The sequence below is a fragment of the Myiozetetes cayanensis genome, unplaced genomic scaffold (genome assembly GCF_022539395.1).
Source record: "Myiozetetes cayanensis isolate MyiCay16 unplaced genomic scaffold, myiCay2020 scf12, whole genome shotgun sequence".
Classification (NCBI taxonomy): domain Eukaryota; kingdom Metazoa; phylum Chordata; class Aves; order Passeriformes; family Tyrannidae; genus Myiozetetes; species Myiozetetes cayanensis.
In genome coordinates, this window is record NW_026086826.1 from 2,826,595 (window position 1) to 2,845,969 (window position 19,375).

Genomic DNA, 19,375 nt, shown 5'->3' on the forward strand with positions numbered 1-19,375 from the left:
TTTGACTCCTTAGCACAACACTTTGACAACCTTAGCACACCTGAGCTAGAGCCCTTGCTCAAGCCTCTGCTTCCTGTCATAGCAGATTAATTGCCTCATCTGCAGCAATAATTTCAGCAGGACAAAAGACAGCCCAGTTTCAGACTCTGAAATCTGGAATAAAGTCCAAACCTTATGTCATAACTCTCCTATAACTTTGATAAATTGATTTTTTTATCTTGTCTTTTTTCCAATATCCACAATCCCTTTACTTCAGTTTTTCACTGAAATTCTTCTAATAAGTCACTCTGCAAAGTACTCATATACAGGAAAAGGCAGGGAGTAATTTCTTTAATAATGAGGGGTAAAAACCTAAGTTTTTCATCTTTGGTTGTTGGTGCATGACACACTGTCTCACTGAGGAATACTTCACATACACCAGAAGTTTAAGCTACTGACTGAGCATGGAACTGGACGGTGTTAAAAGAGCCGGTGTGTTACTGTTTCACTTTCTATCCTGAACTGTAGAAAAGTGACAAGTGCTTTCCACATACTCCTAACAGTATTACACAGAGGATGGTGGTGCCAAGGCTGGGTAACATGTAAGTTGGGATACTGAACTCATTTCCAGGGTAACACCGTGGCAAAACAGAGGTTCCATGAGCTGCTGTGACTTTGGACTCAGCTGAGTGCTTTGTCCATGAACGTGGAATTAAGCTTCTTCAGTCTTATTTTTTTTTTCCATTTTGCATCTTTAACCTGTATGAAGCATAGGTTTCACAGGAGCAAAAGGAAGAAGTTGTGATGGAATTGGTCTGTTAATGGGCTAGCTTAACACCCTTTCTTCCTCCTCCCCTCCCCATATAATCATCTTGATACTTCCTGTACAGAAAGAGGATGTAATTAATGTAATTAGTAAATATTTTAGAAACTGGTTCCCTCCTAAATTTTCAGCACACACCCATTTTAATTTGCTGGACTCCCATGTGGTATAATTTTCCCCTCTCTGTCAGAATAAATTGTGTGGTAGAATCACAGAACACAGTGTTTTAATAGTAGTGGTTTAGAGAAATGGAATCAATCCTTCTGAAAAAGCAGAACCTTGTCCTAACATACAGGTGAAGAATTATTTCTAAATGGTGACTGATGTGCTTAATAATATGCCCCATGTCACCCTCACTGGAAAGATTTTAAAGGTAACACAAGGCCTGTCAGATGAAGCCTAAGTAAGCAGCTGCCAAATAGGCTGAAGAGGATTTTGAAGTTGATCTTAGTGGCTTTAGAGGCAGCTAAAACATTGCTTCTATAGGGGAACATTAAAAGTCAGGCACAGCAGAGTGTTACAAGTGAGGTTTATCAAAGATCTGCTGGAAGCAAAGTAGATGTGCAAACCCCTTCCATACTGGGAAAACCAGACAAAGGTCAAACTCCCACGCAGATGCTGTAGAAATGTTGTAGAATTAAGCTGTAACTGGATTACGGTTTTGTGTGCTAATGGTCTTCTAAATTCTCCCAGGGTGCAAAGACACCTTCTGCTTTCACCCTCCCTTGATCTGCATTGTTCTGTTTCTCCTTTTATCTCTAAACGAGCTGGAAAGCATCTCATGCTCTTATAAAGCTACAGCCCATTTCTTTAAGTGAATATATCGTTATCTTTAAACGTGAATAAGGTTTCCCCTTGGATGACTCCTTTGTTAACTGGGCCAACTAAAAGACCAGGTTTTTCTGAATAGGGTCAAGCTCATTGTTCAAGAGTGTTTGTATAACACAGCTCACCACATCTCCTTTGCTGTTTTAGGTTTAGGACAACAACCTCTGGACTGATGATATTTCACAGATTTCAAAAGATCTCTCAGATTTTTCTCAGACAAATTCCTAAGATGTCACACTCCTTGGTTTCTATTTGATTAGCATATCCTAAGCTTCCCTGCTCATAGCCTGTTAAAAAAACTAGCATGTCACTTAAAGACTGAGCCTCCCATTCCATTAGTTGGGCAAGAGTTGTTGTTTAGTCCCATTTTCTTCTTCCTGCATCTCCCAGGAGATTTTTCAACTGCTCAGACTAACAGTAATGATCCCTTTGGCTGTGATGAAGCCCAGCCACACAGGAGGGGATATTCACTAAGCCTGGGAATCCCATTCCCCTACTGACTTCTGCTACTCCCTTTTTTATTCTTCACCTCTTAAACGAATCCTTTTCTGTTTCCCTAATTCCTCTCAAAATGGTTACCCTTTTCTTTCCAGGGGGTTACCAGGAAGCCAGCTCTTCTGCAGCACAGTAGGCTCTGCTGGTGCTGCTGTCTCCTAGCGAGGGGGGTTCTGCAGCTGCCTTGTCATGGGAAGATGACACCACGATGACATCTTGCCTGACTTAAGTGCCTGCCTGGACTAATGCCACGGAAAGATCCAGGTCTGATATGACCAGATGGCCCTGGCCTACACAGTAGTGCAGGAGCTGCTTTATTTAATACCACACGATACCAAATACTTGCTGAATGCGTCAATCTTCCCCAGCACTGCCAACCTGGCTGCAGGCTCCCTCTCACCTCGCTGCCTGGGAGCTGCTCCCTGGCTCCGGCACCCCTTTCCCCTCCAGCTGGGAGGAAATGAGCCACCTTCCAGGATCGGTGTGTGGCCAGAGGCCAGATCCTGCCCGAGGAGGGAGGGGTAGCACCTGCACCCCGGCGCGGCTCTGGAGCCGGTCCAAGAGCAGCAGCAGGTTTGCTGAGACACCACCCTGCTGGGGAATGCACCTGCCCGGGCGAGAGGTGAGGGCTCGCAGCCTGCCCTGGCTGCTGCTGCTGCCGCACCGGGACGGGCACCGGCAGGGCCACCGCACCTGCTGCTTGGCAGGTGGCTGCAGGAGGAAAGGAGGAGATTTTTCCCCCAGTAGCTGGATCCAGTGGAAGGAAAGCCAGGAAAAAGCGCTGCTGCCAGCCAGGAGCAGGAAACTGTGCTGGGTTGTCGCGTGTGGGCAGCAGGTGAGTGATCGATCCCTCCTCCCCGGGAGCTGCGCTTCGCCAGGAGCTGCCGGCAGGTTTAGGGGTTGCCTCAGACCTACTTCTTAAGAGACCCTGCCTCTTGCCTCCACTGTATTTCTTCCTTGCACCATTGTGTTTCCTCTCAGCAGGTAAGGCTTGGGAGTTTCTTGTCCCTCTGGGACTCCCAGACGACCCTCGGCAGAGGTGCGTGAGGACAGGCTCTGCGGGGTCAGGATAATGGACTTTATAATGGAGCATGCCAAAGCTGTCTAGATTTGTGTAAAAACCAGCTGCACACTGACCCTGTTAGTACAAGCCCTCCACCACCCTTAACCCCTGAGGCCCTAGGGTTGGAGAAAGGAAGGGACAGTCCACCATCACCCAGGGCTTCCCTGGGGCTTCCCAAAGGATGTCTGGTGGCAGGAGCACTGGTGGGACAGATGCTCACTTCTGGGAAAGCATTATCCCTCTGGCAGGGTAGAGAGGGTGGTCTCTTCCCAGAGGCACTGATTAACCTGCACAGCTTTGCATGGATTTTGAGAAGCCTGGGAAAGGGGGAATGCTAGGAATTGGTGGTTGATGGAGCAGCCAAAGAGCTTGAGTCTCTTGCTAGGATTTTGGGTGAGACAGACATGCCACATAGAGGCCCCATTACTCCCATTCTGTGCAGGTTCCTCTGTCCCCAGTGCTGAGTTCTCAGGAGAAGAGAGGGAACCTTCCCACGTGCTCCCAGGGGCACAGACAGGCCTTGAGCACCGTGACATTCAGAGCATCTGATTTTGTGCATTGTCAGTAATTCAGGCGTAAAACAAGGTACATGAGCTTCATTCTCTTTTAGCCTACTGGGGGTCTAGAATAGAACTGAATATGCTTAGGAAGCATTTCTTTAGTGAGAGGATGGTCAAACACTGGAACTGCCTTCCTAGAGAGGTGGTCAATACTCCAAGCCTGTCAGTATTTAAGAGGCATTTGGGCAATGCTCTTAATAATATACCTGAATTGGTCAGGCAATTGGATTAGATTATTATTTTAGGCCCTCTTCAATTGAAATAGAACAGAATAGACAGAATAGAGTAGACAAACTAGAATACAGCAGACAGAATAGAATATATTGTTTTGGTTGGAAGGGATCTACAACAATTCAAGGCTGACTCTGTCATTAAAGAAATGCTTCCTAAAGCACTGGAAGTTGGAAAAATTACATGAAATTATGGTAAAAGAATTATGCCTGTTCTGGTCTAAAGGTTTCTGTGAGGCACAGAGGGGTGGCAAGTCCATCCCAAACAGGCTATGGCCAGATCTGGCCAAGAAGCAAATAAGCTGTGAGGGACTGGGGAAGCAGGGGACTGATGTGGCTTGAATTTGTTTAAGATTGTGAGGCTCTGTTAGCAGCTCTCATCTAGATTGCTCATGCAAATCATTTCGTGTATTGTTATTTTACAGCAAATCTTGCTGACTCTTCCAGTCTCCACGATGCTCACGAAGCCCACATAAGGCTGCATAAAACCCTTCCAAGGCTGGAAGTACAAGGAAGCACTGCAGGAGCCTGTCCCATCCCCAGACTTCCTCTCCTGAATCCTGTGGGTAAGGAATGTCTCAAAGGGGTACCCTGGGTTCAGGGAGAGGAGGGAAGTGAGGAGTATAAACTGTATGTGACTCTGAAATTAAAGTGATAGTTAACATACAGTGCATGGCTTGTCTGTCAGATAAATCAGGCAGTCAGACATAAAAAGTTCATAAGTAAATAAATACATGCATGTATCATTCTAGGCATTCAGCCAGTGTGCATCTTCCACACCTGCAGCCAGGAGTGGCCAGGAAACTGTTGATGATGACCCTCAGTTTCCAGTTAAATGTTGTCAGAGTGGGGAAAAAAAAAAAAAAAACCAATAATGAAAAAGGGAAAACATGAACATTTTTGTTTTCCTACATTCCCAGTGTTTTCGTGTTCTTCCTCCCCACCTGCCAACCAGCAGTGGGGAAGGACAGAGTGTCAATTTTTTCCTGAAATGTGACCCTTGGACATTAAGCACAGTGTGGCTGGTCCTCTCCTCTTTTTTATCTTGCATACAGAGATGGAAGCACTGAAGGTTCTGGGTTCAGTAGTGTGATTGTAAGAGTAAAAATACTGTTATTAGCAGCACAAACCCTCACAGTCTAGAGAAGCCCGAGCAAGAGTGGATTCTTGCAGAATAAAGATTATACTCCCAGAACATTTTCAAACTGACAGAAGGAAACATGAAAGTACACTGCAGTGGAAGCCTTTGCCTCTCCAAATGAGTTGTTTAATAGGGGTTAATGTAACACTGGGAAACTCTCCAAATCATTTGTTTAATAGAGGTTAATATAACACTGAAAAATACATGCCCATAGAGGTGACAACCTTATTTTTTTTCCTCAGCCAGATGCTCTTACACTTTTACCTTGCTCCATCCTCCTTCTGAGCAACTAAAAAACTCAAATGGTTAACTTTTAAAAAGTAACGCAAGAATGCAGTGCTGTAGCTTGATTTTTGGTCACATTTTCCCTCATTGTGGTTTGTACTGTTGTGGTTTTTTTTGTTTACTGTTTGACTCACAACTTGTGTGCACAACTTGGGTCAAGCAGCAGAAGGACACAGACTTGGCACTTCTCCAAGCTTTATGCTTTCTTAGTCGAAAATCTCAATCTAATCTACAAACTTGCTATCTACCAGACTCACCCATTTGATGCTGAGGAGGAGATAAGGCACCTCTGTGCTTGGAGAAGGAGAGGCAGGAGGAAGCAGTGTTTAGCACCAGGGCTGATTTGCATAGGCTGGGAAACAACTCCAGACTCAACATCTTCCCACTCCTCTGCTTTGAAAGTGCCCCGTGACATCCTCACCTTCTCAGGGACCTGTGTCCTGGGCACATGTGGACATGGGGTGTCAGCATAGGGTACCTGCTGCCTCATGCAGACTCGGAGTCCCAGCAGGCACAGATCAGCCTGCTCAGCCACAGCGCTTTTCCCTCTCTAATTGATGCCTTCTGACTGTTCTGGCTCTACCCAGGAGCTGTAGACCTCTCACAGGCCTCCCAGCAAGTGTACCCTCTGGAGCCTGGGTTCCTGTGCCCCAGCCCCGGCAATCCAAGCAGCGGGAGCCGCGCAGGGAGCAGCCCCGTGTGCAGCTCACGGGGCGCGATGGGTGCCGGGCCTGCAAGCCCGCGGTGCTTGCGGACTTCCTGGCCACGTGCTGTCTCTGGCAGCGCGCCCTGAGCCACGTCCAAAGTGACCTCATGCCCCATCACAGCCGGGGAGTGACTCAGGAGGAGCTTGGCCTGACACTGTCAGGCGGTGTCTGGTTCGGGCACCCCCCCCAGTATTGTCCTCCCTCTCCCCACACCCCGCGTTGGCCGGGCCCCAAGGGAAGGGGGTTTTTGAGATGTCGTGAGGGGCTGTGGTTTGTGGAGACGGTGTGGGGACAGGGAGAGCGATGGGAGGAAAGATCCCTGGTGTGTGCAGAGCTGCCATGCGTGGAGGTCACAAATTGTCCCTGCCCGTGTGTAACGAGCCCCGAGTCCCAGCGCCACACAGGGCAGGGCACGAAGACAAACAGAGTGTGCTTGGCACGGGCTGACGGGCTCCTGAGAGCCATTTCCAGCAGGCAGGGTGCTGAGTGGCCGTCCCCCCACCCGGGAGAAGTGACACAGCTCTGACACAAGGGACCTGCGTCAGTTCCTGTCCCTGCCACGGGCTCCTGCAGGGCTCAGAGCAGTTTGTGTGTGTGTGCCTGTGGTGGTCAAGGGGGAATCATCCCATCTGGGAGGTGGCCACAGAGGCAGGGTCTCCAGGGTCTGCCCCATGTCTTCAGGGCACACCTGAGATGCTCCCGTCCTGTCCTCCCCAGCACCTCTCCTTGATTTGGGTACGAGCTGTTCTAGAGGGTCCCTGTGGTGCTGTGGGACCAGCTGGGGCACTGACGTGCCAGGGAGGCACATTATGTGAGAGAAATGCAAGTTTTTTCCACTCTTGGTGTAAAACTGTACCCAGAGAAGCACTGAGGGGAACCAGGACACTGGGGACGTGAGCCTGGGAAGCCAGGCTGTGGGCTGAGAAAGGTGCTGTGCCGAGGGGAGCCCAGCTAAGCACAGCACCTCAGAGCCTCCCTCCACCGCTGCAGCCACCACCACCCTTCCCCTGCTCCCCTCCAGCGGTGAAGTGTTTCATGGACCAGCAGAGAGGAGAGCAAAATCTCGGGGTGCCTGTTCCCAGCTGTCAGACAGCTCTTTCCAGGGCAGTGCTGAGGCCACTGGAGATGTAACCACCGCATTTCTGTAAGGAACTTGTGAGGGGAAACCACTGGCAGTGCAGGGGTAGGGACAAGGCTGAGAACGTGCAGCAAGGGCAGCTCTCGCTCTTCCAGCGCCTGGAATGGAAGGGTTAAACCCTGGTCCTGACCCCCACCTCCTGCTGTCCTTCTGGGCAGCAGAGCCAGTTGGTGACAAGAGGCTGATGCTGATGAGGGAGCATGTGAAGCCAGAGCTGTGAATGGGGCTTTATCCCAGAAGGGACCTGCCTCTGCTCCGTCCCTGCCCTGCTGCCAGCACCAGCTGCAGGCAGAGTCCTGTGGGCAGCAGTGTGCCAGTAGCCTCCGAACGGGGCTGGGGAGGCAGGACACTCGCCCTTGGGCCAGGCTGAGGTTCCCCTGAAGTGCGTGGAGGTCTCCTGGGAAGACGTGTGTGGATGATCTGTTCTCCAACGCACAGGGCTTTTGTGAGGGAGGCAGAGTGAGGTCTGCAGGCCAGCCTGGAGCAGCCAAGGCCCAGGGTTCAGCAGGAGATTGACTGGTTGATTGATTGATTGATTGATTGGTGCAGGGGAGCAGGGTCTCTGTTTAATGAAATCTTCTCTTCTTGACTCTTTCAGATGAAAGGCACAGGAAAGGAAGGACACAGCCCCGGTTATTCCCTTATGGTGCTGCTCCACCATGTTCCACAGCCGTGCCTGGGTGGTGGGCTCAATTTCAGCACGTGGACCGTAGCTCTTCAGGTGGCACCACTGCACAAGGAAGCTCCATGAGGATCCAAAGAATGAGATCCAGAGACATCACTGCTGGAGAAATGCAGCTACCTTGACCCTCCACTTCGCCATAAGGGTGTAGATCCATCTGTGCAACCACCCCACTGTGCCCTCCTCACCCAGCTGCCCACCATGCCAGAGCTGGCGGAGCTGAGCAGCCCCCGCACCCCTGCAGACGCAGACCACATCCAGAGGAACATCTTGGAGGAGCATGTGGAGCTCTGGTGGTTCCAGGACCCCAAAAAGTCGATCCTGTGCTATGGGATGGCTGTGGTGCTGATCCTGGCCTGTGGGATCGGGGGCATCATCCTGCTGTACAGCACCAGCAGCCGGTCCGGAGAGTGGCGGCTGGCCGTGGGCACCACGCTCTGCCTCCTGGCCCTGCTCGTGCTGCTGAAGCAGCTGCTGAGCTCTGCGATCCAGGACATGAACTGCATCCGCAGCCGGGACCAGATCGAGCTCCTCAAGAGCGGGGGCTTCTCGGACTGCCTGGTGCTGCTGCTCAGCGCCCTGGTGCTGCTGATCTGCGGGCTGGTGCTCACCGTCCTCTCCACCACCACCATGCAGCTCAGCCCCGCACGGCCGCTGGCCAGCATGTTCACCAGCGGGGTGGTCCTGCTGACTGCTGGCAGCGCCATCCTGCTCTGCCTGCTGCTCTACCTGCTCTGCACCTCCTGCCGCCGGGCCGCCCCTCGGAGCCTGGAGGCGGGCGAGATCCGCGTCTTCACCATCTCCGGCCGCCTCGCTGGGAACAGGCGGCTTCCTCCCACCTCCAGCATGGCCAACCTGATCTGAGCTGGGACACCTGAGCCAGGACCCGTCAGTGCTGGCCTTTCCCGAAGGAAGGGCGGGAGCTGCGATGTGCCTTGTGCTTCTGGCCGGGGATTTGCTGGCATTTGCGTTGCTGATGGCACAGCAGAGACTCGGGGTGCCTGGACGGGCTCTGGGACCTGGTGTGTTGGGAGTGCAGTGCTGGCCTGGTTGGTGTTTTATCTCCTCAAACCTCCTGTGACAGCTGCTCCTGACCTGTGTCACAGAGTGAAGGTGAGCCTGTCCTGTACCCCTGGGGACCCCAGTACTTGCTTGGTTCCTGCAGGTCCCGGAGCTGCCATGCGCTCTCCTGGCAGGAGAGGCTGTGATTGTGGGTGGTGTAAAACCACCCTGTGCTCTGTGCAGGGCCGCCAGCTCCTGAGCAAAGTAGAGCCTCTAGCAGCTGGGGAATGGCAGGGAATACTCTGTGTCAGCAGGCATGAGGCACAGGCAAAGGGAGCCTGGTGGGAGGTATGGCTGCAGGGCCTGCTCCCAAGAAAAAGCACCTGTGTGTCTGTGGGAGTGAGTGTGGGATTTGTATGGGATTCTTTGTGCCAGAGCCACAGCATGGCTGGAACCTCACATGAAATTCTGTTTGTGTTTGCAATGCCAGGATCTGTTCCAGCCTTACATTCCTGCAGCCCACCATCACCTGTGGTTTATCAAAGGGGTGATCAAGGGGTGTCAGGGCCCTGACAGGTTATCCATGCTGGACTGTGTGTTGGGGCTCTGTTATCACACCAGCATCAGCCACATGAGCCACAGACAGCAAGGTGCAGTGGCTGGGGGATGGTGATGGAATGCCTGAATCCCGGGGCTGGTGCTCTCTGCAAGAGTGGTGTGAGGGGGGAGCGCTGTGCCCTCCCACTGCAGTTTCCCAAGCAGAGGCACCTCTGCTGCCAGGAGCCCTGCAGCTCATCCCAGTCCCTGCCTGTTTCTATGCTGTTTCTGTCTAGCAAGTGCTGCAGCTCCTGAAGGGCAAAAAAGTTTTTCTGCTGCCTCTTGGGCCTTACCTGGGGCTTTTTTTGGTGTTTTATCTCTACAAGGTGTCTATCTCTAAGGTGTCCTTCCCAGAGACAGACTAACAATTCACCTTGGGAGCTTTTCCTGTGACTTAAAACTAATTTACGTATCAAAATTCACATTTCCTTCAGAGACCCACTAACCCATTTCCTGCTCTTTCCATTGACATAGATCTTAACCTCCTAGCAAAGCTGCTCCTGCACAACCTTCTCTTCATCTTCCTGTCTGCTCCCTTCTCCCCCTCATCTGAGCTGCCCTGCCCCAGATGTTGTTTTTGCTCATTATTTGCCAAGTTTCCTCTGCAATGGCACAAGACTGAGCTATTATTTTGAAGTGCTTGGTAGCAAATTCATTTGGAAGAGGATGGTAGCTCATTCCTCTACTAAAAGCACAAGTCACTGTCTCCACACCTGGAGGCAGTGTCAGAGTTCACCATCAGTGAGCCCCACAAGGTATATGCTGGGCAATGAAGGCTTCATCCTTTCACAGCTCCAGACCACACTGTCCCTGGTGCAGTGAGATCGCATGAGGGCACACCTGTATTCATCTGCTCTTGCCCTGCTCCGACTGGCTTTCCTTCCCCTGAAGCCTTGGATTGTTTCCCCTAAAGTATGGATACATCATCTGGGCTCTCCTTTCTGTATCTCTGTTATTCCTACATTTTCCTCTGCCACTTGCACTTCATCTGTAGGTTTTATTAAACTGCTGTTTCCTCTTCTCTCTGCATCTCCTCCCTTAATCTGCTCAAGAGCTCAGAGGGTGTTGCTGAGATCAGATTTTTCTGTGCTAAATCTCTTCAGAGCAAAGAGCTGTCCTTCCCCTCTGGGCTGTTCAGCCCCAGGTCCAGCAGGGACCACTGTGCATACACAGGGAGGGACAGGCCAGAGCTGCTCTGAGCTCTGCACCATCACCACTGCTGGTGCTCTGCACGTCTGTGTCAGTGCCTGTGCAGTTGTGCCAGGCTGCACCCCCTCTGGCTGCATCAGCGCTCCAGCAGTCACTCCCCACTCCCCCAGCCCGCACGTGTGGACAGGCCACAGCTGCCTCTGCCCCAGCTGTTTTGCACATCTGGGCATTGCTGTGAAGATGCGTGACTGTGCCCAGCTCGCAGCTCCGCGCTGCCTGAATGCCACTGTGAGTCCTACTCCCCTCCACAGCCCCTCCAGAATGTGCTCCAAGTGCCTGTGAATTGTGCCGGACAAGGGTGATCGTGGGCCACATCAGCAACCCGAGGAGAGAATGGCTGAGAACAGGCTGTGCCTGAAGATGATGGTTTGGGTGTCCGGTGCCCAGAGGGTCAGCCTGCGCTGCCCCAGTCACTGACACCTCTGCAGCAGGGGTACTGGTTTGTGTCTTCCTTAGCTCCCGTGTTGTGTGTGGAAATACATAATAAAGTGTTAGAGAAGCCGACTGTGTTGAAGGCTGATGCTTGAGCGCTGGCCTCTCTGCAGAGCAGGAGGTGGCAGGGCTTTGCAGGGCTGAGCCCAGGGCAGAAACCATGACAGCCCGGGGTCCCTCCTGTGGCTGTGCCACCACAGCCCCCAAACCTTATTTCCTGCTACATGACCCCCACCTCCAAATGCAGGTCCTTCTTCCTCTGCTGAATGACCCAGGTGTAGCCAGATCCCCTCTGTGAACCTGTGACCTCGCCATGACCCTTGAAAGATGCTCCCATGGAGCACAAAAAGCTTCCTGAATATGTCAGTGCTGGCTGGTTTGTTTACAGAGAAGCTCTTTTACCCTGTGGCAGGGCTGAGCCTTGTGGCAGCAGCTGCTCCCTGCAAGGAGCCTGGAACCAGTCTGCCTGCATACCTGCTCCCTGTCCCATCCCCAGCCTCAGCCACAGCAGCTTCCTGGGCGGACCCCCTCAAGAAGGATCCTCTTTTTCTGCTCTGACCCCTTGTATTCCCAGCTCTGCAGGTCAGCTGTATTTCCCTCCCTGTGAGTTGCCAGGCTCCTGCCCACTTGCACTGGAGCTGCCTGGAGAGAAGGCATTAAAAACCGCACGTGAAAACCAGACATGTCAGCTTGGTTAAAAAAATAAATGGGCGGGACTTCTAGCTGGGTCCAAGTAGACAAGCAACCCACCACTAGGTACTGAGGGACAAGAGTAAGTGAGATCCTGGATAAATAAGCCTGGGCACTTGCAGATTTAGTCTCTTTTAAGACATCACTGAGACTAAAAAGAAAATACTGCATCTAGCGTGAGTTCATGTGCTTGAAAAGCATGTTTAAAAGCCCAGAAAATACCCTCTGAAACATAACTGAAATGCATTTTCCCAGCCCTCAGATTAGTCTCCTATCTTACCTGAAAGATAACAAAAATTCCCCAAAATTACCGTATATAGTGTAGTATACATGGGTAGCTGAAGAGCCCGGAAGGCAAACCATGAGAAAAAGTAAAGCTCAGTTTAGAAATACGGCATTTAAGAGCAAAAACTGGCTGACCACTGAGAGGAAGCCAGCAAGTTTTCCTCCTCCTCATGGCTTCAAATGTCAACATCTGCTGTCTGGGCTGTATTGCCCATCCAGTGCCTGAGCCATTTGTCCTCTTTGGTTCACACTCTCCGAGGTGTATTATTTACCTTTGTATAAACTGTGCTCTATAAATGTCTTAATGAGTGGAGAAACAGAGAGTTAACAGTGAAACAGAGATTTGAAGGAGGTGGGGAATTGACTGTGTGTGGCAGGGCTGCAAGAAATGCTGTCCCCCTGTGTTGATACTTCACGCTCTGGAGCATGAGGAAGAGATTCCCGAGCTATCAGGCACGGTAAGGACTGGGCTGTGCCCTGGGAAATCTTCCCGGCCGGATGGTACCAGCCTTATGAATCACTTACCAGGGAGGGTGAATGTTGCTGCTGCTCCCTGCTTTTAACTCCAGCATAACCAATGCAGGCACAACCGACTACAGCAGACACAACTTGCAGTTACCTGCGTCTCATGTGCTGTTTATCGTACCACAAAGATGACAGGAATGCAAAAATTACCGTGTCCCTGTAACTCCACGGTTGGAGATGCACACAGGACTCTGTAATGGGAGCCGGGGGACGGGGTCGTCTCGCCCCAGCACTCGTGGCCGCCTGACGCTGCAGCTGGCACCACTGAAAAATTTGCTCGTGACAGGGGAAAGGTAAGTGTCTTTCAGCATGTTTTGCTGGAGAGGGAAGAGGGAAAAGGAAGAAGGGCTACAGTGGGAATCACGGATTCATAGAAACATTTAGGTTGGAAAAGACCTCTGAGGTCATCCTGTCTAACACTGCGAAGCAACGCTGGAGAGACACGCACAGAAACACTGTGACAGTGTCCCAGGGGTGCCTGCACCACAGTAGGTGACAGATCGGTCTGCACAAGGGCACTCGTGCCACCGACCTGTTCTCTCACTGCCGCAGCTAACGAGGAATGTATTTATGGTCCTTGAAAGCACGTGCAAAAAAAGCCACACCCCAGCTGTGGGGCTGGGGGTCTCCTCCCAGCACTGCCACGGGAGAGACCCAACAAACCACTGCAGGCAGAGGCAGGGCTAAATCATGCTTTAATCACACCCCAGAGTGACAACGCATTGAGGGACAGAGCAGGGCTGGGTCTGGTGCAGTGGGGTCAGTGCCCAGGACCCCGCAGACAACACCAGGGCAGGCTCCTCCTCCCACTGCACCAGGTTTCCTGGGCACAATGGGCACCATCTCCTTCATCCTCAGCATCCGAGCGAGGCTGGGACAGCAGCAGCAGGTCTGGTGTCCCTGTGACCGTGCAGCCTGTCGGTGTCGTGCTGGGGCACTGTGGGGCTGGCTGCCTTCAGCCTCCAGCACCATTCCCTGGCCATCCCTCTCTCCCCTCCTCTCTGCTCCTTTCCTCCTGCCCCCAAACATGCGGGGTCAACAGGCAAGGGGATGGAGCTACAGAGATGACAAGAGGCTGCAGGAGTGGTGGCTGGTTGTGAGCTCAGACAGAGAGATTCAAGTCCCGCTCCTGTTTGTCTGGCAACTGCTCGCTGGGCTGGATGTAGTTGTCCTCGATGAAGCCATCATCATCCTCAGCTTGCAGGTCAGCTTGCATGGACTGGCTGCCGCAGGAGCCCCTGTCCCAGCCGCTGCAGTCCTCCATGGGGCTGCCTCCGACGGAGCTGATCTCAGGCAGTGGTCGGTGGCGGTAGCTGGCGAAGTTCTTGTGGACGAGCTTGCACTTGGCAGCCACTGCGATCAGGATGGAGATGCTGACTGCTGTCACCAGGAATGCCACCAAGTATGGCCAGCTCTTTCCCCCCTTCATGGTGGCAGGCAGTGTGGTGTTGGTGGCTGTGGCACAGGAAAGGCACACGGTCAGCCTGTGGCACACCCAGTGCTCCCCATCTGCCAGCCCTGTGCCTGTCTGCAGGGTGCAGCCAGCATGGGATTGCCTTCCTTAGGAACACTATAAATGCTCTTCACCGAGGGTGTGTGAGCACTGAGGGCAAAGTCGCTGACAGCTGTCTGACACTGGTGCCCACCCCTGTGGAATCTGTGCTCCATGTGGCTTTGGGGCACCTGCTAACTTTTCTGTCACAAAGCCAGCAAGCACCTCCAGGCGGTGACCACCCTCCCCACCAAGCCACTGCACATCTGCACTGTGTCTCCACCCGCGGTCCCTCCACTATGACAGGGGGCAGGAGGGAGCTAGACCTTACAGACACCTCTGAAACTGCACAACTTACTGTTGCTCTGGGTCACTGTGATCTGCTGTGCCGTGCTGAGCGCACGAGGAAAGCGGTGCTTCGTCCGGCAGCCCAGGTCCTGGGAATCCAGAGCTGCGATCTCCTGGCCCCGCAGCCCCGGGGGCGACACGCAGGTCACCTGCACGGCTGGGGGACAAGTGGGCTAAGGTGAGACAGGGGGCTTCACCCATCCCCTCCCAGTTTGGGGAAGACGATCCCTGCTTGCTCCCGGGTGGATGGGACGCATTGCAAAGTGCTCCTGGCTCTGCCCTCCAGCCTCACCAGCCCTTAGCATATTGTAAGGCACAACCAAAGGAAAAATTCCCTGACCAAGGAACTGTGCAAGTGTGTGACTGTGATTATCAGGCTCCTTTTAACTGACTAATGCCAAAATCATGGATGTTGATAGGAACTGCACTGCTTTCCCCTGGGAGCTGAGCTCAGATGGTTGGAGTCAGATCTGCCTCCACAGGAGGAGCTGCCAAGCCCTCTGCAGCTCTTGAAAATGCAGTCACTCTACAAAGTTACATAATGATGGATTTAGGGGCTGAAGTGTACATGCAACCCCTTTCCTGGAAGAGTGACTAAATTATCCTGCTAGGTCTCTGGAGAGCCATCTCAGAGCCTGCCCAGGGGTTGGAGTAAAAGAATCAAGCAGGACTCCTAACCCAGGGTTCCTCCTGCCCGACACCTCTCCTGCCAGCTGCCCCATCGTCTCACCTTTCCTGCGCTGCAGCCACTGCTGCAGGGGCTGCACGGTGCAGTCACAGACCCAGGGGTTCCCTTCCAGACGGACCTGCGGGACCGTCTCCATCAGCTGCAGGCTCCAAGTGTCCACTGAGACCAGCTCATTGTGCTGCAGGTCCAGGTGGAAAAGAGCCTTCAGTGGCAGGAGGAAAGGGACATTGAGCTCCTGCAAGCTGTTGTTTCTTAGGAGCAGTGTGTGCAAGTTTCCCAGGCCCTGGAAAGTGTCCGTGTGGAGGGAGGTGATGCCGCAGCTGCTCAGGTCCAGCAGACGCAGCGCCCCGAGGTTGGAGAAGATTGCTGGGCTCAGAGATGGCATGGCATTGCTAGAGAGGTTGAGAGAGCGCAGGGAAGGGAAATGCATCAGGAGAGTCCTGTCATGGGGCACGACCAAGGAGTTGAAGGAGAGGTCCAAACTGGTGATGTTTCTTGGAAGGGAACTTGGAGCATGCTGAAGCCTCTTCCCATTGCAGCCGGCCCGTCCCTGGGAAAAGAGCTGCTGTCTGAGATGGGTTGTCCTTGCTGGGGAGTATCTCTACAGTGAGACTCCCCAGAAGTTCAAAATAATTACCCTTGCATAGTTTATAAGAAGCAAAGACACAAAAAGTTTAAAAAAAACACATGAGCTGCCCATGTGGGCCTGGATAAACAGAGAAAGATGAGCAGGACTGCCCAGGACTGAAGGAGTAAAGGAGGAGCATGCAGGGCTGGGAGGAAAACCCAAATAGATGAGGTGGGTGCAAAGGCACCAGGCTGTCACCCTCCTGTCCTTCCTTACTGGGCAGTTGTCATACAGGGTCAGCTTGCAGAGGGCTTTCCTCTTCCTCCCCCGGATCCCCACCTCCAGCCCCCTGGGGAGCTCTTCCGTGACACAAGGGCATCCTCCCAGCTGGGGCAGGGAAGGAGGCGAGCACTGCCAAGGGCAGGCAGGCAGCTGGCTGGGCTGCAGAGCTGTGGGCAACTGCACCGAGCAGCCATGGCTCAGAAGAGGCTTTGTCAGCCCTGCCGTGCTCTGGTGAACAGGCTGGAAAACGTGTTCAGCCTGAGGCTGGGAGCAGGACAGCCAGGCTCTAGGTGTGGGTGAACCCCCTGTGGCTGGTGGCCGCTGGCACAGCACATCTCCCAGTTTACTCCACTGGCTCCCATGGGTTTTCATTGCTCATCTTCTCTTGAGCTTTGCAGACCAGGAGCTGCCTGCCAGGCCCTGCTGCCCCATGGGCACCCCAGCTGTGCTGGCAGGACCAGGAGCAGGGTGCCCCTGCCCACCCCCAGCTGCTGCCCGTGCCAGAGCCCCCTCCGCCCTCCTACCTGGTGGTCAAGGCTGCAGGGGTGTCCTGTCACCACTGCCCAGGCACAGAGGAGGCTGCAGACCCCGAGCAGGCAGGCAGGAGCCATTTGGCTCCAGGAAACTTCCGGGCAGAAAAACAAGTTTCAGGGAAAGCTGGGAAGCCGGCAGAGCCGGCTGTGCTGGGTGAGGTGTGGCCACACTGCCACAGGGCCCAGGGCCCCCACCGAGCCCCTGCACCCTGGCAGCACAGCCCTGCAGACCACCAGAGCCTGGGAGCCAGTCTGGCTGCCGTCCTGGCCCCGCTCCCTCCCGAGCTGGGCGCGGGTGAAAGGTGGCAGTGCCAGTTACACATTAACCACCGCGCCCCGCCACCTCCCACCCCTGTGATCGGTGACCAGGGGACCGCCAGCATCTGCCTGGTGGACCATGGGGTGCCATGGGGACTGCCTGGGTGGGAGCAGGACACTGGGAAGTGCTGGGGGGCCAAAGGAAGGGGAGGAAGCACCTCCATGGCATCTGCCCTGGGATGCCGCGCTCAAGGAGAGCAGCCTGAGCCTGGCCCATGTGCTATGCCGGCTGCTGTGTCCCAGCTCCACACACCCAGGGCAGGAGCACACAGCCAGCCTCGGACAGAGAAGCTGGTGCTGATGGCAGCAGGAAAGTGTCCTACAGGAAAATAAAAGCCTTACTGAGATTCAGGCAGAAAGATGTTTAAAACATGCAGCAAACTGGCACGTCTCTGGGCCTGGCAGCAGCTCAGCGAGCAGCACCTGGCTGTGAAGGTCCCAGAGGATGGGAGTGCTCCACCACCTCCAGCACCCCCCTTGCAGACCTGCCATGGAGTCAGTGAAAGTCTGGGAAACCTGTCAAAGCAGCATCTCGTGGGTGGTGAGAGACCTGCTCCCATGCCTGCGGGTGCTGGGGCAGGAGAATGGGCGAGGGCTGGCAGAGCCACAGCCCAGACAAGGGAAATGCTGGCAGTACCTGCTCCAGGCTTTGCCTCCGCAGGAAGAGGGAGCCCCAAGCTCTCTTCCCTGCTCCATATTCCCTGGTCCCACTCCTGCTCAGTGATAGGAAGCCGCCTGCCAACAGGAGCACTGCTGAGCCGCAGTTTCCACCCATCGGCGACTGGGACAGGGCGGCCCCTCTTCCCCCAGCTGCCAGAGGGCTCCTCTGCAGCCGCATGTCCCACCCTTTCCTCAGGGAGAGGGCTTCCCAGCAGCCTGTCCTTCATCCTGTGCTGGATGCCAGCACAGCCAGACAGCTCCTGCTTCCCAATTGCCCTGCCAATGCCACCAGCTGGGCTGGGGATGCTCGGCCACCCCGCTCCTGGGATGCTCCTACACCTGGTGGCAGCAGCCCTTAGTCCAGCTTGTGGGGCCTCCCCAGGACCCGCTGTGCCTGTAAAACAAAACAAGCATCCAGAGAAGTGGGGATAGAAAACATTGCTGGGGCAGCCCAGTCCCTCAGTGGATTTGCAGGGCGTTTGCATTTCCCATCAGGAAACGTATCGGTGCGTTATGGTTTCTGGCATGCGGTGCCACGCATTAGAACGTGCAAATGGTAACAAAAAGGAGTATTTTTATCAGTCTTTGGGGTTTTTTTTTTTTAGTCTGTCGTGATTCAGCAAAAAAAATTGAGGTCTGTAAATTCAGCAGAAATTCAGGTGCTTTCAGCGTGCTGTGGGTTGGGCAATTAGAGCTTTCCATGTTCCAGCCGAGCACATGTGGGGAGCTGCTCTGGCTGTGCTCAGCCCTACCTATCTCTCTGGTTCCTCCTCTGGAGGTTAATACACTTAAACTGGAGCTGTAGGGTCCTGGCTGAGTGTCCCCACAAAACTCCCCAGAGAGGTTTCCCAGCCTACCTCCACAGCTCTTAACCAGGTGCTCCCAGAAAAAAAAATGCAAGTGGATGAATCAGCTTGGGTCAGATCCCTCAGTGGATCCCTGAGATCCCCTGGGCATCATCTGGTGCAGAGAGTGACCCCAAATGGCTGCCATTCCCCAAAAAGGCAAAGCACTGCAGCATCTCCCCTCAGGTAGTCCGAGGGGCCATGCTGTGCTCCCTGGAGGAGCACACTGCGGATCCTATGGTTGCAAAGCCACACAAAGGGGCACGATGGTACTTAAGGTCCTGAGCATGACTGGCCTCTACAGACAGTAAACGAGGGGAAGTGGGGTTCCCCAGGAGGGCACTGACAGCAAGAGGGACCACCCTCAGCTGTCCACCCTCTGCATATCTTGCTGTGGGATGGCCTTGTGCTCTGCATTTACAATGTGGTTGTGCCTCAAGTGCCCAGGGGGTCTCCTAAAAACAGTCCCTTGCCTATGCATAGCCCATGACAAAGCACCATGCTTTGTTTCCCAGGCAAATGGGGGCAGCTGCACCCGATGTCCATGTTTTTCTGATCCTCTCCATCCCTCCTGCTGCAGGGTGGCTGCACTGGGGGACCCCCTGCCCATTGCCATCCCTCCCTCAGCATGCCATGGGCACTGCATGGCCCCAGAGCACTCTGTAAATAGTCGGAAGCGATGAATGGATTTCCCTTTCCTCTCCATGTGTGCTTTAGATTTTTTGGCCGGATACAGCACGGGCTCAGGACACACCAAAACATGAGGCTCGTTCCCTGGCAGCCCTGGCTTTCATATGGGAACAGTTCAGTTTGTGAAGCAGCACCAGGTTTGGTGGGTGAAGCTGACGGTGATTTCCCTGGGGGAATGCTTTTTGTTTGCCAGGCAAAGAGCCCGGACCCCACCGGTGGCTGGCACAGCCTGACTGGAAGGCCGGGAATGAGTCCCTCTGGGGCTGTGGGGGCAGTGGGG

The 19,375-nt window shown here is 53.8% G+C and overlaps 2 protein-coding genes across 6 annotated transcripts; one reads left to right on the forward strand and one right to left on the reverse strand.

Moving 5' to 3' along the window:
• Nucleotides 1-4,426: 4,426 nt before the first annotated feature.
• On the forward strand, nucleotides 4,427-11,243 carry TMEM125 (transmembrane protein 125). Of its 5 annotated transcripts, none has more exons than XM_050307043.1 (2): nucleotides 4,427-4,544; nucleotides 7,848-11,243. In XM_050307043.1, the coding sequence occupies exon 2, from the start codon at nucleotides 8,133-8,135 to the stop codon at nucleotides 8,793-8,795; it is 663 nt and encodes a 220-aa protein (XP_050163000.1). In that variant the 5' UTR covers nucleotides 4,427-4,544; nucleotides 7,848-8,132; the 3' UTR covers nucleotides 8,796-11,243. The 5 variants fall into 5 exon arrangements, with proteins under 5 accessions (XP_050163000.1, XP_050162996.1, XP_050162998.1 ...); XM_050307039.1 differs by lacking the exon at nucleotides 4,427-4,544 and adding an exon at nucleotides 7,551-7,713; XM_050307041.1 differs by lacking the exon at nucleotides 4,427-4,544 and adding an exon at nucleotides 7,551-7,694.
• Nucleotides 11,244-13,358: 2,115 nt separating this feature from the next.
• Nucleotides 13,359-16,841, reverse strand: CUNH1orf210 (chromosome unknown C1orf210 homolog). The gene is made up of 4 exons (XM_050307038.1): nucleotides 16,574-16,841; nucleotides 15,242-15,749; nucleotides 14,522-14,668; nucleotides 13,359-14,126 (listed from the first exon to the last, which is right to left on the reverse strand). Exons 1-4 carry the CDS (start codon nucleotides 16,658-16,660, stop codon nucleotides 13,774-13,776), a joined length of 1,095 nt encoding a protein of 364 aa, XP_050162995.1. The 5' UTR covers nucleotides 16,661-16,841; the 3' UTR covers nucleotides 13,359-13,773.
• Nucleotides 16,842-19,375: the final 2,534 nt, after the last annotated feature.